Here is a 20,710-nt window from a genome sequence, read left to right as displayed (position 1 = left end):
GACGAGAGAGAGACTGAATGAAAGAGAGTGAAAGGGAGTAAAAGAAAGCAAGCATGAGAATAAAAGAGAAGGAGTGCGTGAAAGAGACAAAGGAAAAAAATGATAAAAGTGAGAGAAAGAAAGAAATAATAAAGAGTGAAAGAAAGAGCAAGAAAGAAAGAAATAATAACGAGAAAGAGAGTGAGAGGAAAAAAGAGAGAAAGGGAGTGAATGTTTAAGAAGGGGACCAAAAGAAAGAGCAATAAAGAACAAAGAGAAAGGGAACGAAAGAGTAAAAGAAAGAAAGCGTGAGAGTTAAAAACAATTGAGGGAAAGAGGGAGAGAAATAAATAAATAAATAGTCCCTTCATGGAGAGGGGGTGGGATACAAATAAAGTGTATTCTTATTAAGAGAGAGAAGGAGTGAAAGAAAGAAATAGAGTGAGAAAAAGGAATAAAGAGAAAGAGTGAAAGAAAGAATGAGAGAAAGGAAGTGAATGAGTAAGAGGAGAAAAGAAAGAATAAACAGTAAAAGAAAACAGTAAAAGAATGAATGAAAGAGAGAAAGAGAAAAGAATGAGAGTGAAAGAGAGGGAGAAAGAAAGAATGAGAGAAAGGAAGTGAATGAGTAAGAGGGGGAAAGAAAGAATAAACAGTAAAAGAATGAATGAAAGAGAGAAAAGAATGAGAGTGAAAGAGAGGAAGACTTCAGGGAGAGTAGGCTAGATACAAATAAAGCTTATTATTATCATCACTATTATTATTATTATTATTATTAAGAGAGAGAAAGAGTGAAAGAAAAGAAAATAATAAAGAGAAAGAAAAAAGGGAGAGAAAGGGAGTGAAAGAACCAAGAAAGTAAAAGAAAGTAAGCATGAGAGTAAAAGAATGAGAAAAAGGGTGAAAGAGTGAAATAAGAAAGTGAAAGAAATAGAAAGAACGAATAAGGAGAAAGGGAATGAAAGAGAGAAAGGGAGTGAATGAGTAAGAGAGGGGAAAGAAAGAATCAAAGTAAAAGAAGGCAAGCAAAGTAAAAGAATGAGAGAAAGTGAAAGCAAGAAGAGAATGAGTGAAAGAAATAGAATGAGAAAGAAAATAAAAGAAATAAAGAGAAAGAGTGAGAGAAAGGGAGTGAATGAGTAAGAGAGGGGGAAAGAAAGAAGAAAGTAAAAGAAAGCAAGCACGAGAGTAAAAGAATGAGAAAGATTGAAAGAGAGAAATAAGAGAGTGAGAAAGAAATAGAGTGAGAAAGAAAGAAAGAAATAATAAAGAGAAAGGGAGTGAAAGAGATAAATGGAGTAAATGACTAAGAGGGGAAAGAAAGAATCAAAGTAAAAGAAGGCAAACATGAGAGTAAAAGAAAGAGAAAGAGTGAAAGAGAAATAAAGCAGAGAAGATGAATGAAAGAGAAATAGAATGAGAAAGAAAAATGGTGAAAGAAAGTGAGATAAAGGGAGTAAAAGAAAAAGGTGAAAAGAAAGAAAGTAAAAGAAGGCAAACAGAGTAAAAGAATGAGAAAGTGAAAGAAAGAAGAGAATGAGTGAAAGAAATAGAATGAGAAAAAATAAAGAGTGAAAGAAAAAGAAAGAGTGAGAGAAAGGGAGTGAGTGAGCAAGAGAGGAAAAGAATCAAGAAAGTAAAAGAAATGAAGCATGAGAGTAAAGAGTGAAAAAAAATGAAGATAGAGTGAAAGAGAAAGAGTGAAAAAGAAAGGGAGTGAATGAATAACAGGAGGAAAGGAACAGAATAAAGAGAACGAGTGAATGAGTAAAAGCAAGAATGAGAGAAAGTGAAAAAGAGAAAGAAAGAAGAGAAAGTGAGAGGAGGAAAGAGAGCAAAAGAAAAAGAAAGGGAATGAAAGAAAGAGTTAGGGTTAAAGAAAAACAGTGTGAAAGGAAGAAAAAGCAAAAGAGGGAAAGTGGAAGGGAGATAAAAAGAGAGGAAGAGGAAAAACAAGCAAGCAATAAACTAGACGCAGAAAGAAAGACATTTTTTTCCTTATCTCTTGACTGGAAGTTTTTCCAAATAGTAGTTTATGGCAGACGCTTCCTTTCCCAAGTCGGAAGAACAGGTTTGGAAGATGATGTCAAGCCCCTTTGCCCTAAAGCTTGCAGGGAATGCATGCAATGCAACAGGAGTTAAAGCAGGCAATTGCAAACTTCAGCCCTCCAGGTGTTTTGGACTCCAACTCCCACAATTCCTAACAGCCGGTAGGCTGTTAGGAATTGTGGGAGTTGGAGTCCAAAACACCTGGAGGGCCAAAGTTTGTCCATACCTGAGTTAAAGGCACACAAACATATATACATTATGTTCCCCATCCCTGAAGTGGGTTGGACTACATGACCTTTGGAGTCTCTTTGTCTCTGATGTCACACTGCTTATCTAGCTTTCATTTCCGTCTGGGTGTATATAAGCCACAGTTAAAATTCCTTTGTTTTTATCTTGCAACGCCTCTGGAAAAAAGGGCTGGGTCCAGTTCAGCTTGCCAAATTGCAAGATCTGAGCCTCCACTTTTCACAGATAATAATAATAATAATAATAATAATAATAATAATAATAATAATAAATTTATCTCCAGAATAGCTGATTTGGGGATTGTGGGAGATGCAGTGCATTAAAAAAACAACACCTTTGACCCAGAAGTAGCATCTTATGGCATTTGGGGAATAAAGGTGCCAAGGTTAAATCTCAGGTACACCTTCAAGTTTCCATACATAGCTGGTTGAGGGATTCTGGGAGTTGCAGTCTCAAAAGGCCCCTTTGTGTATTTATTTATTTATTTACTTTGCTTCTATACCGCAATTCTCAGCCCGAAGGCGACTCACCGCGGTTCACAACACACAAAAACAGCAAAAATTCAATGCATCAATATAAAAACAGTTAACGACCTAATCTAATACACTGTTAATACGCAACTAGTATAATAACCATTCACTAGCGTCTCATCAAAAGCTGGGTTGCAGCTAAACATCAAAAAAACCAAGATTATGGCAACAAGAATGATTGACAACTGGGAAATAGAGGGAGAAAACGTGGAGGCCGTGACAGGGTTTGTATTTCTAGGCGCAAAGATGAGTGCAGATGCAGACTGTGGCCAGGAAATCAGGAGACGCTTCCTTCTTGGGAGGAGAGCAAGGTCCGGTCTCGATAAAATAGTGAAGAGTAGAGACATCAGACTGGCAACAAAGATCCATTGCCTAGTCAAAGCCATGGTCTTCCCTGTAGTAACCTACGGATGTGAGAGCTGGACCTTAGGGAAGGCTGAGCCAAGGAAGAGAGATGCTTTTGAGCTGTGGTGCTGGAGGAAAGTGCTGAGAGTGCCTTGGACTGCGAGAAGATCCAACCAGTCCATCCTCCAGGAAATAAAGCCCGACTGCTCACTGGAGGGAAGGATAGTAGAGACAAAGCTGAAGTCCTTTGGCCACATCATGAGAAGACAGCAAAGCCTAGAGAAGGCAATGATGCTGGGGAAAGTGGAAGGCAAAAGGAAGAGGGGCCGACCAAGGGCAAGATGGATGGATGGCATCCTTGAAGTGACTGGACTGACCTTGAAGGAGCTGGGGGTGGTGACGGCCGACAGGGAGCTCTGGCGTGGAATGGCCCATGAGGTCACGAAGACGACTGAACAAATGAACAACAACAACAACAACAGCGTCTCATCACTAAAACCACGATCCAGATTCGTCATCCATTGTTCTATTCCTATGTCATCACCGATCATTGTACCAATTATTCGAACGCCTGCGCAAATAACCAGGTCTTTACTTTTTTGCGGAATACCATTAGAGATGGTGCCAATCTAATGTCTGAAGGAAGGGTGTTCCACAGCCGGGGAGCCACCACCGAGAAGGCCCTATCTCTCGTCCCAGCCAGCCGAGCTTGTGAAGCTGGCAGGATCGAGAGCAGGGCCTCCCCGGAAGATCTCAAAGTCCTGGTGGGTTCATAGGCCGAGATGCGGTCGGATAGGTAGCTTGGGCCGGAACCGTTTAGGGCTTTAAAGGTCAACGCCAGCACTTTGAATTGAGCCCGGTAGCAAGTCCGTAGCCAGTGGAGTTGGCGCAACAGGGGGGTTGTATGCTCCCTGCGCTCCGCTCCTGTTAGAATCATGGCTGCCGAGCGTTGGACTAGTTGAAGCTTCCGAGCCGTCTTCAAAGGCAACCCCACGTAGAGAGCGTTGCAGTAGTCTAGGCGGGATGTAACCAGAGCGTGGACTACCGTGGCCAAGTCAGACTTCGCAAGATACGGGCGCAGTTTTAACTGTGCAAATGCTCCCCTGGTCACCGCCGAAACCTGGGGTCTGGAAGTTATAGTCTGCAGCATTTGGGAGGAAATGGACCAAGAAGCCTTTCTGGTTTGTTGTGCTTTGATTCAGACATCTTTTTCAGACTATAGCTTGCTTCCAAACCCGAAATTATGGCATTGGAGGGCTCCATAGAGGATTATTATTATTATTATTACTATTGAACTGGAGGACTCCACATGGGTTGTTGTTGCTGTTATTACTATTATTATTATTATTATTATTATTATTATTATTATTGAACTAGAGGGATCCATAGAGGTTATAGATCAGGGATCCTCAAACTAAGGCCCGGGGGCCGGATACGGCCCTCCAAGGTCATTTACCTGGCCCTCGCTCAGGGTCAACCTAAGTCTGAAATGGCTTGAAAGCACTCAACAACAACAACAACAACCCTATCTCATCAGCTAAAAGCAGGCCCACAATTCCCATTGAAATAGTAATAAGTTTATATTTGTTAACGTTGTTCTTCATTTTAATTATTGTATTGTTTATAAGTGTGCAGGTACAGCTGTAACAGGAGCTCCAATTTTGTTTGCTTTGCATTTAATGTTTGTTATAGTCTCAAGTTTCAGGGACTCTGCAGATAGGTGGCTTCTTGTGGCTGCAATCATAGGGCAAACCACCTGTCAATTATCGTTAGGTTCCCTGGTCCCGCCCCTTTTTGGGGTTTTGGAGGGAATAGGAGCCTTTTTGGGTCAGTCCACACAGAGAAGCTTTCCATGCAGGCAGGCATGTAGCCGGGGAGGGGGGGGGGTTTGAGGGGCTTCAGCCCCCCCCCCCGGAAATTCTCATGGTGGTTCGCGAAAAGGCCTTACTGGTGCATTATTTAAACTGTTATGTTTATTCATATCATGATCTGATCACCATACTCAATATATCCCATATGCATGGGGGTATTGGGGTAATGATACAAAAGGTTTGCTAGGGTAGACCCTCTTTCACTCAGACTCAGCCCCCCCCCCCCCGAAACTCAGCCCCCCCCTTGAAAAAAAATTAGCCCCCCCCCCCCCCCCCCCCCCCCCGGAAACGAAATCCTGGCTACGGGCCTGCATGCAGGACATAATACCAAGAGCTCCTGTAGAAAGCTTCGTCTTCTACAGCTTGGCTGGGGTTATACAGCCCTACAGCTTGGCCGAGGATCATACAGCCCTACAGCTCCTTTGCTGAAGGACTTCAGCCAGCCATCACCGAAACCTGAATTCTTTTCCCCTGGAAGTCATAGAATCATAGAATCAAAGAGTTGGAAGAGACCTCCTGGGCCATCCAGTCCAACCCCATTCTGCCAAGAAGCAGGAATATTGCATTCAGATCACCCCTGACAGATGGCCATCCAGCCCCTGTTTAAAAGCTTCCAAAGAAGGAGCCTCCACTACACTCCGGGGCAGAGAGTTCCACTGCTGAACGGCTCTCACAGTCAGGAAGTTCTTCCTCAGGTTCAGATGGAATCTCCTCTCTTGTAGTTTGAAGCCATTGTTCCATTGCGTCCTAGTCTCCAGGGAAGCAGAAAACAAGCTTGCTCCCTCCTCCTCCCTGTGGCTTCCTCTCACATATTTATACATGGCTATCATATCTCCTCTCAGCCTTCTCTTCTTCAGGCTAAACATGCCCAGCTCCTTAAGCCGCTCCTCATAGGACTTGTTCTCCAGACCCTTGATCATTTTAGTCGCCCTCCTCTGGACGCATTCCAGCTTGTCAATATCTCTCTTGAATTGTGATGCCCAGAATTGGACACAATATTCCAGGTGTGGTCTAACCAGAGCAGAATAGAGGGGTAGCATTACTTCCCTAGATCTAGACACTAGGCTCCTCTTGATGCAGGCCAAAATCCCATTGGCTTTTTTTGCCGCCACATCACATTGTTGGCTCATGTTTAACTTGTTGTCCACGAGGACTCCAAGATCTTTTTCACACGTACTGCTCTTGAGCCAGGCATCCCCCATTCTGTATCTTTGCATTTCGTTTTGCCTGCCAAAGTGGAGTCTCTTGCATTTGTCACTGTTGAACTTCATTTTGTTAGTTTTGGCCATTCATCTCTCTAATCTGTCAAGATCGTTTTGAATCCTGCTCCTGTCCTCTGGAGTCTTGGCTATCCCTCCCAATTTGGTGTCGTCTGCAAACTTGATGATCCTGCCTTCTAGCCCTTCATCTAAGTCATTAATAAAGATGTTGAACAGGACCGGGCCCAGGGGGGAACCCTGCTTGTGGCACTCCGCTCGTCACTTCTTTCCAAGATGAAGAGGAAGCATTGGTGAGCTACAAAGCTCTGCTTGGTAAGGGTCGCTCGTGGAAGCCAGACGCAGTTGGTACCAGGTGCAGGGGCTCCACGCCAACAGAGGCAAGTACAGACTGCCCAGATTAGAAGTTAAGGATTTCCCCATTAGTTAATTACAGTTAAGAAGATAGTGCCTGTTCCCTGTGAACAAGATTGAGAGAGAGCCAATAGACTGTTAAGAAAGCTTGAAAGTACCTGTTTGTTTTCATTAATAAAGAACATTGTTGAACCTTTAAGCAATCTAAAGACTCTGTTTGGGGGAATCCAAAGACCTTTAATCTGAGGCAGCCCCGGCGTCCCGTTGGGCACACGGAATTTATGTCCTGTCTACAGTCTCATGCACAGGCCCAGCATGCGACAGCACAATAAGATATGTGTGGTGTGCATAGGAATTCATTCCAGTTTTCTTCAAATTATAATCTGGCCTTCCAACAGTTTAAGGGACTGTGACTTGGCCCTCTAAAAAGTTTGTGGACCCCTGCTTTAGAACATGGCCATATAGCCCGAAAAAACCTACAACACCCCAGTGATTCCGGCCATGAAAGCCTTCGACAATACATTAACCTCCATTCCACTATATCAGTGTTTCTCAACCTGGGGGTCGGGACCCCTGGAGGGGTCGCCAGGAGGTGCCAGAGGGGTCACCAAAGCCCATCAGAAAACAAAGTATTTTCTGTTGGTCACGGGGGTTCTGTGTGGGAGGTTTGGCCCAATTCTATCATTGGTGGGGTTCAAAATGCTTTTTGATTGTAGGTGAACTATAAATCCCAGAAAATACAACTCCCAAATGTCAAGGCCTATTTTCCCCACACTCCACCAGTGTTCACATTTAGCATACTGAGTATTCATGCCACGTTTGTTCCAGAAGCATCATTGTTTGAGCCCATAATGCCCTCTGTAGGTGAACTACAACTCCCAAACTCAAGGTCAATGCCCACCAAACCCTTCCAGTATTTTCTGTTGGTTGTGGGCATTCTGTGTGCCAAGTTTGGTTCAATTCCATTGTTGGTGGAGTTCGGAATACTCTTTGATTGTAGGTGAACCATAAATCCCATAAAACTACAACTCCCCGATTATGTTTCATAACAGGAGCAAAATTACAGTTATGAAGTAGCAAAAGAATGTTATGGTTGGGGGTCACCACAACATGAGGATCTGTATTAAGGGGTCGCGGCATTAGGAAGGTTGAGAAACACTGCACTATATGCTTAGTACCATTTAAAACAGAGCTTTTTGTACCACAACTCCCATAATCCCTGGCCTTGCTGGCAGGCTGTAGGAAGATTTTGGGGTGCTGTAGTCCAGAAGAAGGAAACTTAACTAAACTCTGACTTGGAAGCAGCCTTGTAGCTGTGGCATTAGTTGGTTAATTGGCTCTACGTTTATCATTTTTATATGGCCAAAGTGGGTAAGTCTGCACATGCTCAGAGGCACTCCCTCCTGGATGATTCACTCGCTGTAGGCTTGGTGTAAATATTACAGAGTTGATAGCTTTATGTCTCATTTTTGGGATGAATCATTCCTTCGTTTAGTTTCAGTCAGCATTTACAACTTACTCACAGTGGGGTTTTCTTGGCAAGCCTTTCTGTGAGGCTGAGAGAGTGTGACTCATCAAAGGTCATCCAATAGGTTTCTATGGCTGAGCTGGAAATTGAATCCAGATCTCCAGAATCATAGTCCTACACTGAAACCATGAGATAGATACAGAAACTTGCATACATACATATATTTATATATGCACATAAACACATAATAGCATCATCTGTGCTGATGATCGTGCCATTACTGCTCAAGCAGGGAGCTTTGAGATGGTTGAACAGAAGCTCTCCGAAGCTCTAGGTGCTCTTACTGCCTATTACAGGGAAAACCAGCTGGTCCCTAATTCATCTAAAACACAGACATGTGCCTTTCACCTTAAGAACAGACAAGCATCCTGAGCTCTGAGGATTACCTGGGAAGGAATCCCACTGGAGCAGTGCTGCACACCCAAATCCCTGGGAGTCACTTTGGACCATGCTCTGACCTACAAGAAGCACGGCCTGAATATCAAGCAAAAAGTAGGCGCTAGAAATAATATCCTACGAAAGCTGACTGGCACAACCTGGGGATCACAACCAGACACAGTGAAGACATCTGCCCTTGTGCTATGCTACTCTGCTGCTGAGTATGCATGCCCAGTGTGGAACACATCTCACCATGCTAAAACAGTGGATGTGGTTTTCAATGACATATGCCGCATTATCACGGGGTGTCTGCGCCCTACACCACTGGAGAAATTACACGGTCTAGCCGGTATTGCACCAACTGACATCCACTGGGAAGTAGCAGCCAATAGTGAAAGGACCTATTTGGGTATCAGCCAACATGTCAATGTCTTCAATCAAAAAATAGTTTTCTAAGATGTACAGAGACACTCGCTGGAACACCCCAGCAAGCGAGAGTCCAAAAGTGGCAGGCTCAAACCTAGAACCTCAACCAATGGCTGATACTAAATGAAAGACTCCCCCCTGAGCACACAGAAAACTGGGCAACTTGGAAGGCACTGAACAGACTGCGCTCTGGCACCACGAGATGCAGAGCCAACCTCAAGAAATGGGGCCACAAAGTGGAATCCTCGACATGCGAGTGTGGAGAAGAGCAAACCACTGACCACCTGCTGCAATGCAACCTGAGCCCCGCCACATGCACAAGGGAGGACCTTCTTGCGGCAACACCAGAGGCACTCCAAGGGGACAGATACTGGTCAAAGGACATTTAATAGAATGCCAAGTATGCCAATTCTGTGTTTTGTTTGTTTGTTTGTCTGCTTTTTTAATGCAATACAACTGTTTTGATTCCCTCCTGACACTATAAATAAATATCAAAGGTCATCCAATAGGTTTCTATGGCTGAGCTGGGATTCGAATCCAGATCTCCACAATCGTAGTCCTACACTGAAACCATGAGATAGATACAGAAAAATGCATACATACATATATTATATATGTGCAGAAACACATAATATATATGTATGCCTGTATTGCAACATGTATATAATGTATACGAATATTTATGGTTGGAAAAAATGACTGAAGGTGTTTCATCTTGAACCACCGAAAGAAGCACAAGTCAAGACACGTTGCTTATATCATATTTTCCCGTTCTTGTTTTTCGCATAGGCAGGTATAAATATTTATGGAAGCGATTGCCAGGAAAAATATGTATTTATACATAGCTCTGCGATAAACACAATGGAAAGTCAACAGATAGGGAAGTCCACACCCGCCTCAATAGAATCTTGTTTGTCTGTCATGGCAACTGCTTAGAACCCGGGAATGAATGAATGCACGCATGTTCTAGAACGAATCTAGAACACTGTATCCTGGAAAGGTGGTCCCCATCATCTTCTAATGATGTCCCATGGCTGGCTCTGGCTCTGTGGGGGTCTTCTTGCAAATTCTGGCCCCAATGCTCCTAATCCTGGCCCACTTTGGGGTCCCCCAACAGGCAGAGGGGTGCCTGAATTGTGGGGCAGAGTTCAAGAACCTGAGGGCCCGCTATGTACGTCTCTGCGCCCAGTTCCAGAAGCAATACCCCCGGGCCAACTGCACCAAATACCCCTGGGGATGGAAGGCCGTCCAAGGTTTCGCTTTAGGTGGGAAGTTGTCCCAAGCCGTAAAAGTTCTAGCCCAGGCATGGGCCAACTTTGGCCTTCCCTCCAGCTGTTTTGGACTTCAACTCCCACAATTCCTAACAGCCTACCGGCTGTTAGGAATTGTGCGAGTTGAAGTCCAAAACAGCTGGAGGGAAGGCCAAAGTTGGCCCATGCCTCCTCTAGTTCCATTATAGTTTCACAAGGTATAGTCTTACTGGTGCCTTGCCAAACCACAACTCGCCTTGTAGGAACTCATAGCATGAAGCCATTGCAGTTAAGGGGGTGTCAAATTGCATTAATGTGACAATGCAGATGCACGATTAGTTAACAAAGCCCCTTGATTTTGGGTGCATCAGTACGGTGGAATTCGTGCAGACTGATAGAAAAATAGATGAAAGTGAGTGAGAATGAATGAATGAATGAATGAAGGAAGGAAGGAAGGAAGGAAAGATAGATAGATAGATAGATAGATAGATAGAGTTGAAAGAGACCACAAGACTCATCCAGTCCAACCTCCCCTAAGCTGGAGGGATGGATGCATGCATGCAAGAGAAAGGTGATGATAGATAGATAGATGAGAGTGAAAAGTGATAGATTAGATAGATAGATAGATAGATAGATAGATAGATAGATAGGAGAGAAAGGTGATAGATGAGAGTGAAAAGTGATGATAGATAGATAGATAGATAGATAGATAGATAGATAGATAGATGAGAGTGAAAAGTGATAGGTAGGTAGGTAGTTAGATAGGAGAGAGAGAAAGGTGATAGATAGATAGATAGATAGATAGACAGACAGACAGACAGACAGATAGATAGATAGATAGATAGATGATAGATAGATGAGAGTGAAAACTGATAGATAGATAGATAGATAGATAGATAGATAGATAGATAGATAGACATACATACATACATACATACAGATAGACAGTAGATAGAGTGAAAGGTAATGGATAAAGAGAGATCAAGGTAATAGATAGATGATAGACAGATAGATAGATGACAGATAGATAGGAGAGGTGATAGATAGATAGATAGAGAGAGAGAGAGAGAGAGAGAGAGACAGACAGACAGACAGACAGACAGACAAATAGTAGATAGAACAAAGGTGATAGATAAAGAGAGATTAAGGTAATAGATAGATGATTGACAGACAGACAGACAACTAGAGAGCAAAGAGAAAGGTGATAGATAGGTAGATATATAGATGAAAGAAAGGTGATTGACCAATAGATAAGATAGATAAGAGAGAGGTAATAGATGATAGATGATAGATAGCTGCTTGTTTCAGACTTGTCCAATAGATAGATAGACAGAAAGATAGGAGAGAGTGAAAGGTAATAGATAGATAAGAGAGACCAAGGTGATAGATAGATAGATAGATAGATAGATAGATAGATAGATAGATAGATAGACAGACAGACAAATACTTTTCAAATCTATCTCTCTGCCCATATGTGCTGATTCATTGGAATCTGTGCAACAAACACCATCTGCCTGGTGGGATCACAAGCTGGAAAAGTTACACAAAATGAACACGTCAAACTCTTCTGGGACTTCCGGATTCAGACAGACAGAGTTCTGGAGCACAAGACTCCTGACCTCATGATCATGTTAAAAAACAAAATATGGTTTGTCGATGTCGCAATCCCAGGTGAGAGCAGGATTGAAGAGAAACAACAGGAAAAGATGATACGATATGAGGATTTAAAGATCGAACTGCAAAGACTCTGGCACAAGACAGTCAAGGTGGTCCCAGTGGTGATCGGCACAATGGGCGCAGTGCCTCAAGACCTTGGCCTGCACTTAAACACAATCGGCACTGACAAAATGACCATCTGTGAGCTGCAAAAGGCCACCTTACTGGGATCTGCACACATTATTTGCTAATACATCACACAGTCCTAGTCACTTGGGAAGTGTCCGACGTGGGATTCAATACAACAGCCAGCAGAGTGATCTTGTCTGCTGTGGACTCATCTTGTTGTGTTCCAAATAATAATAAACATAATAATAGTAATAGTAACAATAATGTGGTCACTCCGCTTGAGATTGTTTGTGCAGCTCCTTTCAATCTCCGTTCACAGACGAGGCATCGCTGGATATGCTCCTGGAAAAAGCGCATCGAGTCTTTAGAGTTATTGGTAAGTTGGATTTGATCCAATTTAGGAGCTGTCCTACTGGTTAGAAATCAGATTTTATTTATTTTTGTTTATTTCTCCTAGAAATAAACCAAAGTCTCATTGACTTTCCAAAGTTTTGGAATTGGCTGCATGAAATCAAATTGCCGGAGAAGAGTAGAGAAGGTAAGCAGACAAAGAATACCAGAATCAGTCCGGAATTGCAATTTGGACCCAAGTCATTATCTTTATAGTAACAAAATCCAACCCTGGATCTTTTTAGGGCATTGGGTGGAGGGGGAGAGAGAGAAAGTGCCTCTGAGCATGTGCAAAGGGAATGATTCTTGAACATGAATCATTTCACACCATTTTTGTTGTTTTTCTTGCAGCTCTGTGTCCTCCTACCTGCCGTAAGTTTATGGAGATGGAAAGGGATGATGATGGTGGTGGTTGTTGTTGTTGTTGTTGTGTATGTTTGTGTGTATCTATATAAATAAAAATGTAATGTTCGTTTGTGGGATTAGCATAACTCAAAAACCACTGGATGAATTGATACCAAATTTGGACACAAGACAACAACCAGGCCAACGAGTGACCATCACTCATAAAAACACTAAAAAACATAGCAGAAGGGACTTTAAAAACCAAAAACATTACAACACATGTGCAAAACCACATGTATATACACAAACACACACACACATATGCATATACACACACAAAACACATAAAAGGAAAGGGGGAAGGGGGGAAGGGGGTTAGGAAGGAGAGAAGGAGAGAAGGAAAGAAAGAAGGGTAGAGAAGGAAGGAGAGAAGGAGGGAAAGAAAGAGAGAAAGAAGGAAGGAAGGAAAGAAAGAAAGAAGGGTAGAGAAGAAAGGAAGGAGAGAAGGTGGGAGAGAAAGAGAAAGAGGGAAAGGAGGAGGGAAGGAGAGAAAGAAGGAAAGAAAGAAAAATAGAGAAGGAAGGAAGGAGAGAAGGAGGGAGAGAAAGAGGGAAAGAAGGAGGGAAGGAGAGAAAGAAAGAAAGGTAGAGAAGGAAGTAGAGAAGGTGGGAGAGGAGGGAAAGAAAGAGGGAAAGAAGGAGGGAAGGAGAGAAGGAAGGAAGGAAGGAAGGAAGGAAAGAAAGAAAGAAAGAAAGAAAGAAAGAGAAGGAAAGACAGAAAGAAAGATAGAGAAGGAAGGAGAGAAGGAGGGAGAGAAAGGGAAAGAAAGAAGGGTAGAGAAGGAAGGAAGGAGAGAAAGTAGGAAAGAAAGATAGAGAAGGAAGGAGATAAGGAGGGAGAGAAAGAGGGAAAGAAGAAGGGAAGGAGAGAAAGAAAGAAAGGTAAGGAAGGAAGGAGAGAAGGTGGGAGAGGAGGGAGAGAAAGAGGGAAAGAAGGAGGGAAGGTGAGAAGGAAAGAAAGAAAGGTAGAGAAGGAAGGAAGGAGAGAAGGAAATAAAAAAGTGAAAGAGGGAAGGAAGGAGAGAAGAAACGAAAGAGAGAAAGAGGAAAGGAAGGAAGGGAGGGAGGGAGGGAGGGAGGGAGGAAGGAAGGAAGGAAGGAAGGAAGGAAGGAAGGAAGGAAGGAAGGAAGGAAGGAGACAAGGAAGGAAGGAGACAAGGAAGGATGGAACCAAAGAGCAAAGGAAGCAAGAAAAGAAACAGGTAGAGAAGGAAGGAAGAAGAAGAGAAAGAAAAAGAGGGAAAGAAGGAAAGAGGGAGGGAAAGAAGGAGTGAAAGAAAGAAGGAGGAGAAAGAGGGAAGGAAGGTTTGCTACAGCAATGTGTGGCGGGTACAGCTAGTGTATATATGTATATATGTATGTGTGTATATGTGTGTGTGTGTGTGTGTATGAGATGCAAAATGACGAGAGACTCAATAGTATTATCAGCCTTGCTTTTCAAATTTGGATGTACCATTCTCATTGGCCTGACACTCTTCCTGAATGCAAAAATATAGGATAAATCAGGATGCATTTACACTGTAGAATTAATTAATGCAGTTTGACAATACTTTGATTGCAATGGTTCATTGCTATGGAATCCTGGGTTTTGTAGTTTAGTGAGGCATCCACCCTTTTTTGGGCAGAGGAGGCGAAACTACAACTCCCAGGGTGTCTTAGCATTCAGCCATGGTAGTTAAAGTGGGGCCAAACTGTGTTAATTCTTCAGTGTAGATGCACCCTAGAGGCATTTCCAATTTTCAGTAGCCCAGATCCTAACGTAGGCATGGGCCAACTTGGGCCCTCCAGGTGTCTTGGACTTCAACTCCCACAATTCCTAACAGTCTATCGGCTGTTAGGAATTGTGGGAGTTGTAGTCCAAACCGCCTGGAGGGCCCAAGTTGGCCCATGCCTGCCCTAACCTTTCCCCATTTGCCCTTTGCAGAGGCATCCACCTCCATCTTCAACTGCTCCACCTGTCGCCGGGCGGAAATACCTTGCTGGGATTCAAAAACCTGCTACCCACGTAAGAGGCTGGCTTCGCACCCCTAAGATCAGAAATTTGACCCCTAGAATCATAGAATTGGAGGCCATCCAGTCCAACCCCCTTTCTGCCAGGCAGGAAGACACCATCTGATCCCTCCTAACAGACAATCATCCAGCCATAGATATGATAGATAACTATATGCTATGATATATCTATCATAGAATCCTAGAGATAGAAGGGACTCCTAAAGGCCATCCAGTCTACCTGCTTCTACCATACAGGAAGACATCATATGATCTCTACCAACAGATGGCCATCCAGCTATAGATATGATAGATAGCTGCACTATATTCTATGATATATTTATCATAGAATCCTAGAGATAGAAGGGACTTCTAAAATCCATTGAGTCCACCCGCTTCTGCCAGACAGGAAGACACCATCCGATCCCTCCCAACAGATGAGCATCCAGTCATGGATACAATAGATAGATACATTATATTCTATGATATATCTATCCTAGAGATTCCCAAAGGTCATGCAGTCCACCCTATTTCTGCCAGGCCATCCAGTCCACCTGCTTCAGTCAGACAGGAAGACATCATCTGATCCCTCACAACAGATGGCCATCCAGCTATAGATACGATAGACAGATGCACTATATTGTATGATATCTATCTATCATATATTCCTAGAGATAGAAGGGACTCCTAAAATGCATTGAGTCCACCCGCTTCTGTCAGACAGGAAGACACCATCCGATCCCTCCCAACAGATGACCATCCAGTCATGGATACAATAGATAGATACATTATATTCTATGATATATCTATCCTAGAGATTCCCAAAGGTCATGCAGTCCACCCTATTTCTGCCAGGCCATCCAGTCCACCTGCTTCAGTCAGACAGGAAGACATCATCTGATCCCTCACAACAGATGGCCATCCAGCTATAGATACGATAGACAGATGCACTATATTGTATGATATCTATCCATCATATATTCCTAGAGATAGAAGGGACTCCTAAAATCCATTGAGTCCACCTGCTTCTGTCAGACAGGAATATATTATATGATCCCTCCCAACAGATGGCCATCCAGCCATAGAGATGATAGATAGATGCACTATATTCTATGATATATATCTATCATAGAGTACTAGAGTCAGAAGGGACACCCAAAGGTCATCCCGCCTACCCCCTTTATGCCAAACAGGAAGACACCATTCGATCCCTCCCAACAGATGACCAACAGAGTCATGGATACAATAGATAAGATACATTATATTCTATGATATATCTATCCTAGTGATTCCCAAAGGTCATGCAGTCCACCCCACTTCTGCCAGGAAGGAAGGCATCATCTGATCCCTCCCAACAGATGACCATCCAGCCACAGATATGATAGCTTTTTCTCTTTCCCTGCAGAGCGAAAAGGCCTGATAAGGGTGGTCATGATCGTGGGCTCCATTTCCGGTTCCTTCTTCATCCTCGGATTGGTTTCATGTGCTGTGGAGTAAGTGATACATTGGAGAGTGCTATAACAAAGCACTACAACTCCCAGTATCCCCCTGTGACCACGTTAACTGGGGCCTGCTGGATGTTGTAGTCCCCAAAGATGATGATTATTATTCTGCAGAGGATGTGAGTAAGAAAAGGGAGGAACTGACAGGAAAGGGATGAGCTGAGGAAGGAACATTTTCAGAGATTTCTGACTCAGGATTAATGTAGGAATGATACATCAAGTTAACAGGATATCTAATAATAATAATAATAATAATAATAATAGAACTGGAGGACTCCATAGAGAGGAATAATAATAATAATAATAATAATAATAATAATAATAGAACTGGAGGACTCCATAGAGAGGAATAATAATAATAATAATAATAATAATAATAATAATAATAATAGAAGAAGAAGAACTGGAGGACTCCATAGAGAGGAATAATAATAATAATAATAATAATAGAGGACTCCATAGAGAGAAATAATAATAATAATAATAATAATAATAATAATAATAATAGAACTGGAGGACTCCATAGAGAGGAATAATAATAATAATAATAATAATCATAATCATAATCATAATAATAATAGAAGAAGAACTGGAGGACTCCATAGAGAGGAATAATAATAATAATAATAATAATAATAATAATAATTGTTCAATGCTTTGTAGGGAAGTCCCATCTGGGTAATGGTTCTTGATATGTCAAGAATAAATTAGAGAGGGGGAAAACACCAGAGCTTGATGGTTTGGATCACAAGACCCATAATTCCCAATATGTTTGCAAAAAAGGAATTGTCTTCATTCCTCGAATAAATAATCTATCTATGGAGAGAACCATATTGGACTTATATCCTTCCTATGGATAACTTTCCCACTACTAAATTTGGAGGCCTTTAGACTCATTTAGAATATTATTATTATTATTGTTGAATGTCATGATGATGATGATGATGATAATAATAATAATAATAATAATAATAATATCCTAAAATATACTACTATTACTAGTAAAATAATCTTAGGACTTCCTTTTAAGGTAAAGCCAGAATATAATAATAATAATAATAATAATAATAATAATAATAATAATTTGTTTGTTTGTTTACAGTATTTATATTCCGCCCTTCTCACCCTGAAGGGGACGCTGGGTGGATCAGAGAAAATACAAATATGGCAGATATTCAATGCTGTTTATACACAGACAAGACAGACAATGTATTGTCGAAGTCTTTCATGGCCGGAATCACTGGGTTGTTGTAGGTTTTTTTGGGCTATATGGCCATGTTCTAGAGGCATTCTCTCCTGACATTTCACCTGCAACTATGGCAAGCATCCTCAGGTAGTGAGGTCTGTTGGAACTAGGAAAAAGGGGTTTATAGATCTGTGGAATGACCAGGGTGGGACAAAGGACTCTTGTCTGCTGGAGCTAGGTGTGAATGTTTCAACTGACCACCTTGATTAGCATTTGATTGCTTGGCACTGCCTGGAGCAATCTTTTGTTGAGAGGTCCTTATTTGTTTCCTCTCTGTTGTTGTGTTGTACTGGTAGCCAGATTTTGTTCATTTTCATGGTTTCCTCCTTTCTATTGAAATTGTCCACATGCTTGTGTATTCCAATGGCTTCTCTGTGAAGTCTGACATGGTGGTTGTGAGAGTGGTCCAGCATTTCTGTGTTCTCAAATAATATGCTGTGTCCAGGTTGGTTCATCAGGTGCTCTGCTATGGCTGACTTTTCTGGTTGAAGTAGTCTGCAGTGCCTTTCATGTTCCTTGATGCGTGTTTGGGCGATGCTGCGTTTGGTGGTCCCTAGTTCCAACAGACCTCACTACCTCTGAGGATGCTTGCCATAGATGCAGGCGAAACGTCAGGAGAAAATGCCTTTAGAACATGGCCATATAGCCCGAAAAAACCTACAACAACCCAGTGATTCCAGCCATGAAAGCCTTCAACAATACAATAATTTGTTTGTTTGTTTGTTTACAGTATTTATATTCCGCCCTTCTCACCCCACAGGGGACAACAACAACAACAACAACAACAACAACAACAACGGCTCAATGCTATGGGATCCTGGGAGTTGTAGTTTGGGGAGGAACCAGCCCTCCGTGGCAAAGAAGGCCAAAGGCTTTACACAACTACAACTCCCAGGACTCCATTAGCATTGAGTCCTGGCAATTAAAGTGGTGTCAAGGTGCATTAATTCTATAGAATAGTTGCATTCTAACTCAGTATATGGTGGTTTCTGCTGTTTTGTAGACACTTTTGGGGCACATGACTTTTGTGTGTGTGTGTGTGTGGTGAATCATAGCCAAATGTGATTTGTAATAAACCAGTTTTGCTGACAGGAGGGATTTCCTTTTGCAATTCCAGATTTTGGCTCCGTTCGGAGACTGGAACAGAGTCACCTGAATGACACGAATCCTGCAACAAAAACAACAGAGACAATGCCCTTCTTTGGTCAAAATATGCAAGGAAAGCATATCAGAGGCAGTGGTCAGTTCCGTAATCCCTGTGTATCATAGACTTTCAGTTAACCGTCCAAAAATAATTTAAGAAACAATATTGTAAATAAATGCTTTAAATAAAATAAAATGAAATCAGTTGTAATTGTCATTAAACTAAGACTGCATACGTAAGATTGCTTTGAAAGAGATGTTGAATGGCCACGTCTCACTGTTTTGGCTCTGGAGACTTTGCACCATCAAGCGTTGGACTAGATGACCTTAAGAAGCCCTTTCCTACTCACAGCTTTAGCTCTAGAGGCTTTGCATCATCAGGTGTTGGACTAGATGACCTTCAGAGTCTCCTTCCAACCCTCTGCTTTAGCTCCAGAGACTTTGCACCATCAAGCATTGGACTAGATGACCTTAAGAGCCCCTTTCCTATCCATTTCTTTGGCTCTGGAAGCTTTGCACCATCAGGGGCTGGACTAGATGACCTTAGGAGTTCCTTTTCTACTCACAGCTTTAGCTCTGGAGGCTTTGCATCATCAGGGCTTGAACTAGATGACCTTTAGAGTCTCCTTCCAACCCTCTGCTTTAGCTCCGGAGACTTTGCACCATCAAGCATTGGACTAGATGACTGTAAGAGGCCCCTTCCTACTCACTGCTTCTGTTCTGGAGACTTTGGTCCATTAGGGACTGGACTAGATGACCTTAAGAGTCCCTTTCCTATCTATTTCTTTAGCTCTGGAGGCTTTGCACCATCAGGGGTTGGACTAGATGACCTTAAGAGTCTCTTTCCAACCCACTGCTTCAGTTCTGGAGACTTTGCTCCATGAGGAACTGTACTAGATGACCTAAAGAGTCCCCTTCCAACCCACTTCTTTAACTCTGGAGGCTTTGCATCATCAGGGGTTGGACTAGATGACCTTAAAAGTCCCCTTCCAACCCACTGCTTCAGTTCTGGAGGCTTTGCTCCATCAGGGGTTGGACTAGATGACCTTAAGGGTCCCTTTCCTATCCATTTCTTTAGCTCTGGAGGCTTTGGCCCATCAGGGGTTGGACTAGATGACCTTAAGAGTCCCCTTCCAACCCATTGATTCAGTTCTGGAGGCTTTGCTCCATCAGGGACTGGACTAGATGGCCTTCAGAGCCCCTTTCCTATCCATTTCTTTAGCTCTGGAGGCTTTGCACCATCAGAATCTGGACCAGATGACCGTAAGAGTCCCTTTCCTATGCATTTCTTTAACTATGGAGGCTTTGCACCACCAGGGGTTGGACTACACGACCTTAAGCGTCCCTTTCCTATCCATTTCTTTAGCTCTGGAGGCTTTGAACCATCAGGGGTTGGACTAGATGACCTTAAGAGTCCCTTTCCTATCCATTTCTTTAGTTCTGGAGGCTGTGCACCATTAGGGGTTGGACTAGATGACATTAAGAGCCCCTTTCATGTCCATTTCTTTAGCTTTGGAGGCTTTGCACCGTCAGGGGTTGGACCAGATGACCTTAAGAGTCCCCTTCCTATCCATTTCTTTAGCTCTTGAGGCTTTGCACCATCAGGGTTGGACGAGATGACCTTAAGGCCCCCTTTCCTATCCATTTCTTTAGCTCTGGAGGCTTTGCACCATTAGGAGTTGGACTAGATGACCTTAAGAGTCCCCTTCCAACCCACTTCTATAGTTCTTGAGGCTTTGCTCCATCAGGGACTGGACTAGATGGCTACGTCTCACTGTTTTGGCTCTGGAGATTTTTCACCATCGGGGGTTGGACTAGATGACCTTTAGAGTCCCCTTCCAACCCATTGCTTCAGTTCTGGAGGCTTTGCTCCATCAGGAACCGGACTAGATGACCTTCAGAGCCCCTTTCCTGTCCACTTCTTTAGCTCTGGAGGCTTTGCTCCATCAGGAACCGGACTAGATGACCTTCAGAGCCCCTTTCCTGTCCATTTCTTTAGTTCTGGAGGCTTTGCTCCATCAGGGGTTGGACTAGATGACTCTAGGAGACCCCTTCCTACTCCATAGTTCTATACACTG

At 42.8% G+C, this 20,710-nt stretch overlaps 1 protein-coding gene across 1 annotated transcript; it reads left to right on the top strand.

Annotated features, from left to right (window-relative positions):
* The first annotated feature begins 9,953 nt into the window (after nucleotides 1-9,953).
* TMEM95 (transmembrane protein 95) lies at nucleotides 9,954-16,238 on the top strand. The gene is made up of 6 exons (XM_067469556.1): nucleotides 9,954-10,188; nucleotides 12,278-12,334; nucleotides 12,416-12,496; nucleotides 12,700-12,720; nucleotides 14,677-14,757; nucleotides 16,147-16,238. Exons 1-6 carry the CDS (start codon nucleotides 9,954-9,956, stop codon nucleotides 16,236-16,238), a joined length of 567 nt encoding a protein of 188 aa, XP_067325657.1.
* The last annotated feature ends 4,472 nt before the right edge of the window (nucleotides 16,239-20,710 follow it).

The sequence above is a fragment of the Anolis sagrei genome, chromosome 6 (genome assembly GCF_037176765.1).
Source record: "Anolis sagrei isolate rAnoSag1 chromosome 6, rAnoSag1.mat, whole genome shotgun sequence".
Lineage (NCBI taxonomy): Eukaryota > Metazoa > Chordata > Lepidosauria > Squamata > Dactyloidae > Anolis > Anolis sagrei.
This window is presented reverse-complemented; position numbering and strand designations above follow the sequence as displayed.

Excerpts from the sequence above, each read along its gene's own strand:
- TMEM95 (XM_067469556.1), top strand. The coding sequence starts at position 9,954 with ATGGCTGGCTCTGGCTCTGTGGGGGTCTTCTTGCAAATTCTGGCCCCA. Across the intron at positions 12,335-12,415 it reads TCGAGTCTTTAGAGTTATTG|AAATAAACCAAAGTCTCATT; the intron begins GTAAGTTGGATT and ends TATTTCTCCTAG. Across the intron at positions 14,758-16,146 it reads TTCAAAAACCTGCTACCCAC|AGCGAAAAGGCCTGATAAGG; the intron begins GTAAGAGGCTGG and ends CTTTCCCTGCAG.